Source organism: Miscanthus floridulus, chromosome 17 (assembly GCF_019320115.1).
Source record: "Miscanthus floridulus cultivar M001 chromosome 17, ASM1932011v1, whole genome shotgun sequence".
Classification (NCBI taxonomy): domain Eukaryota; kingdom Viridiplantae; phylum Streptophyta; class Magnoliopsida; order Poales; family Poaceae; genus Miscanthus; species Miscanthus floridulus.
This window is the reverse complement of record NC_089596.1, coordinates 9797241-9806740: the sequence shown is the minus strand read 5'-3', so window position 1 is coordinate 9806740 and position 9500 is coordinate 9797241. Positions and strand designations below refer to the sequence as shown.

The 9500-nt window shown below is 47.7% G+C and overlaps 2 protein-coding genes across 2 annotated transcripts; both read right to left on the bottom strand.

Moving 5' to 3' along the window:
* Positions 1-2457: 2457 nt before the first annotated feature.
* On the bottom strand, positions 2458-5617 carry LOC136516610 (vacuolar protein sorting-associated protein 9A-like). Its single transcript, XM_066510051.1, has 7 exons — positions 5321-5617; positions 4998-5145; positions 4736-4906; positions 4158-4337; positions 3791-4070; positions 3115-3474; positions 2458-2997 (listed from the first exon to the last, which is right to left on the bottom strand). Exons 1-6 carry the CDS (start codon positions 5419-5421, stop codon positions 3302-3304), a joined length of 1053 nt encoding a protein of 350 aa, XP_066366148.1. The 5' UTR covers positions 5422-5617; the 3' UTR covers positions 2458-2997; positions 3115-3301.
* Positions 5618-5769: 152 nt separating this feature from the next.
* Positions 5770-9377, bottom strand: LOC136516611 (uncharacterized). Its single transcript, XM_066510052.1, has 8 exons — positions 9069-9377; positions 8165-8276; positions 7997-8064; positions 7678-7818; positions 7289-7330; positions 6523-6662; positions 6287-6412; positions 5770-6160 (listed from the first exon to the last, which is right to left on the bottom strand). The coding sequence occupies exons 2-8, from the start codon at positions 8254-8256 to the stop codon at positions 6032-6034; spliced, it is 738 nt and encodes a 245-aa protein (XP_066366149.1). The 5' UTR covers positions 8257-8276; positions 9069-9377; the 3' UTR covers positions 5770-6031.
* Positions 9378-9500: the final 123 nt, after the last annotated feature.

Sequence of the window (9500 nt, the reverse complement as noted above, 5' to 3'; positions counted from 1 at the left end):
GGACACGCGCTGGCTGGCGTCGAGCTCACGTCGTTGGGACAGCGAGCTCTCGGCCTGCTACGCCACCACGCGCTCGAGTAGCGTGCGAATCTTGCGATGGGCCCGATGATCCTCAGGCGTCGCAAGCCCCGAAAGCCCCCGGAGCAAGGCCGCCATGGCAGCGATGTTCTGCCTTGCCCGGGTAAAGTGTGGGAGGGCTTCGTCATCCTCGATGATCCTCTGGTTCACGTCCATCATCTCCGTGGTGCTCGATCTCTCGCTCGAGCTTCGTGCGTTCCTGCTCGAGCTGGAGTCGTGCTTCTTCGAGCTCTTAGTGTCGCGCCCTCAGCTGCTCTACCCGCAGGCGATGTGGGGCCCCTACATCCCCCTCGACCTTGTCATTGAGGTCATCTATTGCGGTAGCCCTCCCTCACGGATGCTTTCAACGTATCCCTCGGGGGTACCTGCCATGAAACATTCTTGTGAGGGGTGATGGCTCCCCTTGCATGAGTTAGAGTCAGAGGGCGACTCCGATTCTCCCGTGAGAAGGTCATGGAAAGATTCCATGACGTATTCGGTCATCCCCACGAACTTGTCGTTCGTAGGGTTTGAAGGTGTGCACTGCGCCACAAGGTGGCCAATGGTCTCTGCGGCGTTGCGCAGACCGAACGGGAGCGCTGTCGGGGCGCTCCGGATGAGGTATTTCAGGGAGAGCGGCTCTCCTCCGGCAAGCTACGTCATGACGTTGGTGAACTAGAAGGTGAGGCGGCGTAGGTCCTCCTAGGACGGTCGGGGTCCTAGGAAGGCGCCGAGCTGGCGCTCTAGCCTTCGGTAATCGAAGCCGAGGAGCTGGTCGCTCTCGGGGGCGCAGGCCTCCGGTGCATGTAACTGCAGCTCCTCAAGCGCCTCGGCGATCGCATCAAGGACGGTGGAGTAGAGAGGTTGGATGGCGGCGGGAACCTGCTCCAATTCTCCCTCCATCGTAATGATGAAGTCCAGGTTCCCGAAGCGCATGTGCGCGCTCGGGACCCAGCTGGCACCGTGACTAGCCATCCAAGGCCAGATATGGACGTCGAGACGCGCAAAAAGCCCCTACCTGGCGCGCCAACTATCAGTGTTTTCGGACCACCGACGAGTAAATTTGTATTTGCGCATCTAGTTCGGATGGTGTGCTCGAAGGATACAAGGGTTTATATTGGTTCGGACGGAACATCCCTACGTCTAGTTCGCTACTGCTCGTGTTACCGGTACTTGGTTTGCAGTAGGGGTTACAAAGAGGCGAGAGAGGGGAAGGATCCCAAGTCTCTGGTGGAAGGAGTGAACGGGTGCTGAGAGCTTGAGTGCCCCTCAGCCGTGTGCTTGTGTTGTGCTCTTCTATTTTTTTTCATCTCCCGTGTGGGGTGCTCTGCTTCCTCTTTTATAGGCGAAGGGAAAGCGCGGGTTACAGAGGAGAAAAAGGAGAAGAACAAGAGAGAGAAGAAGGCTTCCAGGGTTGCTGGGTCCTTCTTCCCCTTCATGCGAGTCCCGCTGATCCTGTAGATGTCAACAGGGACGGCTCCATGTCATGGCCCTGTTCATCACTGGCGCCCCGCAGGCGTCATCAGCCAATCATGGTGTTCCACTCCATCCCGGCGGACGTCGTGGTGAACTGCTACGCCTGTCAGCGTTCGTACGAGGATTAAACAGAACAACACCAGCACATCCGACACTGTTCTTGATGTGAATCCCTAGGTATGGCCCATCATGGCCACAGGTTACATCGAGGCGTGCCAGCCTCTTCTCTAGCGTCAGAGTTTTGACTCAGGCCCATAAGCTTGGACCTATAATGGTTGGCGGCGGTATGGGTCCCCGTCGGACGAGACGAAAACCGCGTCCTTGGGGTCGGGCGAGACGGAGCCCACACCCAAGGGGTCGGACGAGACAGAGCCCGCGGCCTCGAGGTCGGGTGAGACGGAGCCCGCGGCCTCGAGGTCGAGCGAGATGGAGCCCGCGTCCAAGGGGTCGGGCGAGACGAAGCCCGCGGCCTTAAGGTCGGGCGAAACGGAGCCCGCGGCCTCGAGGTCGGGCGAGGCGGAGCCCGTGTCCTTGGGGTCGGGCGAGACAGAAACTGCGTCTCGAGCCATCCGGGGAAGTCAGCGTGGACGCTAACTTCCTTGCTTTGGGTATCCCTAATATCGATACCCGACAACTTGCTTAATGAGAAGATAGCTGGAGATTGAGTTAATCTCTCCTGCTCCCCTTGTGCCCCCGTGGTCTCTCTCGCCTGTGTTCGACGCCGGCCGCCAGGACGGCGTCGCACCCACACCGCCGCCGTGAACCCAAACCTCGCCCGCCTACATTCCACAATTACTATCTCAGAGGGAGTAGCAGCGATCCCAACAACATCACTCTCCTAAAGTTGGAGAACATCAGTCTCCTCAATAGTCTATCTTCTGTAAAGTTTCACAGAGACTCCTGCCCTGTTCTAGATAGTCTATCTTCTGTTTATACATTTTGTTCCTTATTATCAAAAAAAGAGAGAAAAGAAATAGTGTTACACGCTTACATTTTCCCCAACACTACAACTCTCAAACCTCAAGGCTCAACATTTGGAATCAACAAACATACGTCGTTGTTTAGTATGTCGAGCTTTAGAATTTTCCTAGCCTATGTTACTCCATCTTTATCCCTGCCTGCCCCAGTAGTGATTTTCTGGCCTACATTCCAGGTTAGAATTCATATTCTCCATTGCAGCAAGCCCATCGACGCCAAAACTGTGAGACATCCGGTGGCAGATCGAACACAGTTTACAAGTCAATAACTCAGGCAATGTCATGTGCGCCAATTTTCAGTTCCTTCAGCACTGATTTCGGAAGATCCATTCGGGTGAATAAAGGACCCCCAACCCAAGTATAAGTCATGAAGTAACCATGCTCAGGCACCACAATGCTACAACTGTAGTGAACCAAGGCTATCAGGAATAAGATTAGCAAAAGCAGCACTTCCCATGCGTAATGCTCAACTCACAGCTGCTGTGCCCTGCGCCAACAGAGGAACATACAAGAAAGCATCAGAACTACAGTGAGATTGCTGAGAGAACTGTTCTTTAGGTCACTGAAAAGGCAGACATCCATGCAAAAGATTATATGATCATACCTGTATTGCATTGGACTTGCTGGAGCATTAGTGACATGCATTGACTCTAAAGACCTCGTTCTTTTCCTACGAGGCTGCAACTAATGGAAACAAGATTTCACTTGTTTTTACTCCGCTGTACATGCACAAGAGTAATGTGGATATGGAGGCTGCTTATGATTGATACCACCAGCATCTTCACATCACCTCATGAGTCATGCACTGAATTAATGAGCTGATCCTCATCTATGGATAACTTTCTTAAAGCTTTAGACAGCAGTGTATATCTTGTGACAACTTGCCTATACAGATCATGCAGCTGCTTGACTTCCCCTGGAGTCAAGCTTTCAGTTTCTGAATCCATGAAAGGGAATCTGGGACCTGTCACATGTATCACTTTGAATATTATGATTATTCAATAATATTAAGCACTGGATTGAAACCCAAAAAATTGCTTGGAACGCATAACAACCATTTAAAGGAAAAAATCTACAAGAGCTAACCACTTTATTTTATTTGATAGGTAAAATGGTTCTTGGACAAGATCACAATAAAAACCACATTATGTTTTTCTTTGAACAAAAAAACCACATTTTGTTTGATGGAAAAAATGAACCGTTTTGTGAGAGAAAACTGGAATGCAAACCCATGGTCAAGCAAACTTCTTTGGATAAATTGACTAATATAGTAAGCAAACCTGCCATATCAATTTCCTCCTGATTTGCCCTTGCAGATGTGGGGAGCCCCTGTGAGCTACTTGGGCTAGCAACAGACACTTGAGTAGCTAGTCTTGCCGATTCCATATGATTCTGAAACTCGCTTTCCTCCATCGATAGTGAGCGAGCATTGACATCTATTATAAACATCTTTGCTGAAATGAGGTTTGTCAGATAATATTCGACTTCTGAAATTAGCTTTGTTTCTTTTCTAAAGAGCTGAATAAACTTCAGATTGGAGTGCAGCTGAGGAGGATTGGCCTACATCAATTTTTCAGAAAGCTTCTCAGTTGTACTCAATCAGTAAGAAGAAATAGCAAGAATAAACAGTTGCCAGGAGTTGCTTGCCTTGATAGTAATATAGATAAGAATAGGAAGGAATTCATCAGCCCCAGACAATGTTCGATCATTTGACATTGATATGTTCAGAAGCAAGTTATTGATGACTTGACAACAGCTCATGATGCATAGAAGCTTCTCGCGTGGTGCTTTGAAGGAATTAATCTTCTGCAACTCTTTCACTGCAAGCTAGAGTGGCATGTGCAGAAAAAGTATGGTCATGGTTAGCATGAGCTTTGGCTGTATCACTGGAATGATTTCTTTCATGGGAATTTGGATAATTTAAAATTATGGATATTACATGATTAAAACCAGCAACTTCTTGAATACACAGTACAACTAGGACATAATTGATAACAGAAAAAAATAGAGCTGAATACTTGACAATTGACACCCTTTTCAATATTGATGAAGCTAGCAAATGTATCCAAGTAATACTATCTTGGGGCTTCATTTCGATCAAACATGTACTGATAAATAAAGCTATTAAAATATGGCATACATTGATTACTCCCATCCTTGCAACTTATGACAACCATCACGGACTGAAATCGCATTGTGAATGCTTGAAGCTCAGAATGAATTACCAGCCACGATGCCTCGTTATGCAGGACCTTGGGTATATCCAAGTGATGAGGCATAACAAACTGCTGCAAGAGACCAATCTTCTCCGAGATCTCCATGTCGGTAACGGCATCCTCAGTGGAGGTCCCAAACGTGCGGTCGAACAATTTGGTCATGACGTACTTCTCCAGGCCCTAGCCCACAAAAAAACTCATCAGGGCGTCTGGAACCCAAATTTGTCAATGAAGGTGAAAAACAAGGATCAGTGGGGCAGGGCTTCTTCACCTCGAGGGCGTGGTCGATCTCCTGGCTGGTGGCGTTGGTCCAGAGTGGATGGTCCCTGATGGCGCTCTCCATCTCCGCGAGGAAGGCCTGGACCTTGCTGCCGTCCTCCTCGGCATTGGACTCGAGGAAGGAGAAGGAGACGAGGAAGCTGCCGGCGCCAAGCTAACCGCAGGTCAGAGAAATCCATAGGAAGCAGGTGTCTTCTACTCACTCTATCTACATCTAGCAATCAATCTAGATTGACCGATTGATTCAAGCTACGATTTTTCGGGGGGCGTGCCTGCGTGTCCAAGCCGGAGCACGGGGCGGGAGGGTTGACTGACCTCTTGATGGAGCGGAAGAGGTCGGCGGCGGCGGGGCGGCGCATGCGGTCGAGGAAGTCGTAGAAGTCGGGGCGCGACGCCGTCGACGTGGGGCTCTCCATCGCAAGGCAACGCCGGCGCCCGCGCTTGCGTCGGCCGATCTGGCAGACAAGCCTACAAGGACGAGCCCGGTGCCGTGTGCTGTGCGCGGGCACCCCGGGTTGGATTCCACTTCCAGCCTGTTCTAGTACACAGTGTTGACCCAAACTGGAGGATCCACGCGACGATTTCTTCGCTTCGAACGACAGAGTTGGCAGCAAAGAATCCGGCGAATTCTTGATGATGCAGAAATTAAAAGGAAACGACAGGGTTTCGGAAAACGACAGGGAAGAGAAGAAAGAAAAAAAAAAGGCAGCGGCAGCACTGTGACACAGAAGCAGTTTTGGGATCTTTCTCTGGAAAAAAAAAATCAAAAAGGGGCCCAATTTGACAAACTATGGGTTTCTCCAGTACACAATCATGATCATGAACACACACACGCATACATCACGCTGAATAATCTCTTATCTTCTACAAACACATGAACAGACCAGACATCCATGATCCATCCCAGCAGAAACAACTCCAAGCACCCAATGCCCAGCTGTTCATAGGATCGCGTTTGAGTCTTGCGCAACAACTTCCTGCTTGATCCACCCCCTTGCCCTTGCTACCATCGCGAACGCCAAAGTTTCAGGGACACATTTTCCACGCAAGACGCATCACATCGTCATCGATGTATGGCTGTAAATTCAACATGAGGCAGTATCCCTCGAGCTCTGATGAAGGTGTTTTCAAGGACAATGCACTGACAATCTTTTCCTGTAGAAGAGAACGGCAGCCTTCATTAATCAAGAGGGCGAAAGAAATAGAGTTGGGATGCCACAAAATGTAAAGTGCGATAGCAAATGCACATTCTGGCTGGCACATGGATGTGGTTTAATTTACCTGCATCATGTAGTCAAGCTTCAGCATGTTGCGAACCATGACCATCACCGTAACGAACGATACATCCGTGTCCAACTGATCTGCACTTTTATCTGCACTTTTATCCTCCTCTTGTGTAGAAACACCCTGTCACCCATTTTCCATTTCACTTCATCATTGCAGACAGCAAGTTTTTTCTCTGATGAACAGAACACTGAAAGTACTAGAAAAAGGAATATGGAAACAGAAAACTCTACCTCCATGGAGCAGCAATCGGTACTTAGCATGTTGTCAAGGCACTGACTGTCTGAAACTTCCAGAGCACTTAAACTGGCTATTAGTGTGATGCCATAGACATTCTCGACTAGACATTCCAGCTCTTCAAGCAAAGTCTTAACTAGGAGAAAATAAAAGGAACACAAGGTCAATTAGAGCCAAAGAGTTTCACAAACATGTAAAAAGGTGATATTATAAACCCATAGCTCCAACTTTAAAATATGAACCAAGGACAAAAATCGCAATGATGCATGTATCTTGGTCAAACGTTTTCCCTCTGTCTACTAATGGAAAGATAGGCAGCCCTTCTTCCTATTCTTAAGGAGGGAGGGGTAGGAGGGACTTGTGGCCAAACGTAGAGCCAAACAGCCATGTAAAGACCAAAACATGACAAGTGTAAGGCTTCAAACTCGGTAACCGTTTAACAAATAGGTTGGTCTCTAAAAACGGTATCTTGACCAAATTGATACGGTCACTCTATGTATGCTATCATTATTGCATAACATAAAATGCAGGATTATGGTTGTCACTTTATACATTAGTTAACGTTTCACTGTCCAACATAAGAATAAATTCCTTTGGATCACAATCAAACGTTTGCTGCGCCAATCTGACTGCATCTGGCCACTCAGGCAGTCTATAAACTTTGCACAAGAATTGCAGCAAGGTCTTAGCACTAAAAAGTGCTTGTGAATATTGAACAGGATAAAGATAAACAAACTCATATAAGATACAAAGATCAAGTACCTTTCTTTATATGATCTTTAAGTCTATCTTCGCATGAGCTTACTGGCACAAGGAAAAGAAAAAATCAATATCAAACTGATTAAAGGGTATGGAATTATCATTATAATTGAACAATTATGTTGTCTAGAACTCATACTTCAACAAGAAATCCAAGAATAACAGCAGAATACATAGAAGTAGCTCAAAAATCACATTTTTTTTTTAAAGTAAAGGCAGGAGCTCTGCCGCTCAATTAAGAGGAAGCTCTACAGTCAGGACCTTCCATAGTCCGTACTACTTCCGTTCAGGAAAAAAAACATGTACAGAACGAATTCAAATAAGCGTGTCATATCAACCATTAGCATGTAAGAATAAAAAGGGTTGTTCACTAACAAAGATATATAACATACGCTGATTTATGTTTGAGATGTTTTGGCAGTGAAGCCTGCAGCCAGCTTCAATATAGGACCTCATTCTGACAGTGCAGTTGGATTTAAGTATCTGCTTCATGACATCTGATTCCTTAGGAATCTGCGGCCTACGAAAATACTCTGCAATAAGATTGTTCAGTGCCTCAGTCAACACAATTACAGAAAATTAATCGGTGAACAGTACATAATACCATCACAATGTTAAAGATTGCGTCCCAGTGGATAATATAAACTGAACCTCCATGGCATATCAGTTGTGCCAACAAAAGAGGAAGGAGAGCATATCAGAGTAACTAACCAAGCTCCTCACGAAATCTCCCAAGCAATCGCTCCCCAGAATCAGCGAGCTCCTCGAACCGAGCAACCCTGTGTCGCCACAGATAGAAGAATCAGCTTAGCTCAGGTCAACACAAATTTCAGTCAAAAAAGGAAACGGATTCCGTTCGCATAAGAGAGGATGAATTACTTGGTCATGAACTCCATGAAGACACCGCGGCAACTGCTCTCATCCTCACCCGCCACCTCAGGCGGCGGCGGCGGCGGCTGCGCGGCGAGCATAGCTGGAACCTCTCCCCTGCCTGCAATAGTGGTGGGTCCAGTATTTTGAGGTTGGGTATTAAAAGGTATGAAGGGGGTTAAAAAAAAGTAACAACCTAAAGTTTAGTATTTGGCGTATATACTACCACACAATTATAATTGCATAATATATAGCAGATATAACACATAATATATAGCAGATGCAACTGTGAGCACAAATGGACTCACAGTGAAACTGGTGGTTGCGGGTAGCAATTCTAATCAATGTTATTGATACGATCTTGATCTCTAATTTAATCAGCAGGATTGAGTATGTATTATTCTGATGATTTCTTAAGTGCGTAGCAGATTGCATGGATTAATAATCGTTAGTCGTTGCTGATGGCCTTGTTCCCTTGTTCAACGAATCAAAGCTTGGCCTTTCTGATTATTTTCACCACTGGATGACAGACTGGCTATTGTGTCATTATGTCTCTTGCTTCAAACCATTTAAAGTAAGCGTGGAGGCGTGCACCTCCAGTCCAACACTTAATCTCTGAACTATTCAGACCACTCAATCAAGCTCTCCACTGTCTCACAATAACAACAATAGTTGTCATCGCCATCTTGGTGATCAAGATTCAGTTTTCAGTGAAAAGATGTTGGAAGTTCTGTCTGTCTCTACCCGTATATTCCTGAGTTAGTCTTTCTCTTACTTTGCCCTTATTCTCAATATTGAAGGGGTTTCAAAAAAATCAAATACTGATCGAATATCAGTAAATGGGAAGCCAATTGAATACTGAACTGATTCATAGTTGGTGCTGCAATCGATCAGAGACTCAGAGTATTCAAACCTGCTCGGCTGCTCCTCTTCCGTTGTTCGCTGTTCGGTGCACGGTGCTCCAGCCTCCTCGGTGGGACGGTGGCTCGGTGCCGCACTGACGCGCCGACCTCGAGCCGCGGAGCCGCCGCCGCCGGCCTCAGTGGGTGCGAGCGTGACGACGCCCCTGGCTGCGGCGGCGCTGCCCCTGCCGCTGGCCACTGCCCACCAGCAGGTGCGCGACGAGGCGGCCGCCCAAGCAAAGCCGAGAAGAGAGCTGCCGGTCCGCCGCCGCCTCCAACGGCCCTAGGCCTTGCAGCAAAGCTTCCACGGAGCTCGCCTCGACGGCGACGGCGAGACGAGCCCAGTATAAATGTTTAATGGGCCGGATCGACACATCGGGCTGAATTTCTTAGTATATGGGCCTAAAGCCCAGGTTCTATGGGCACATGTGGCTTTGATCCAC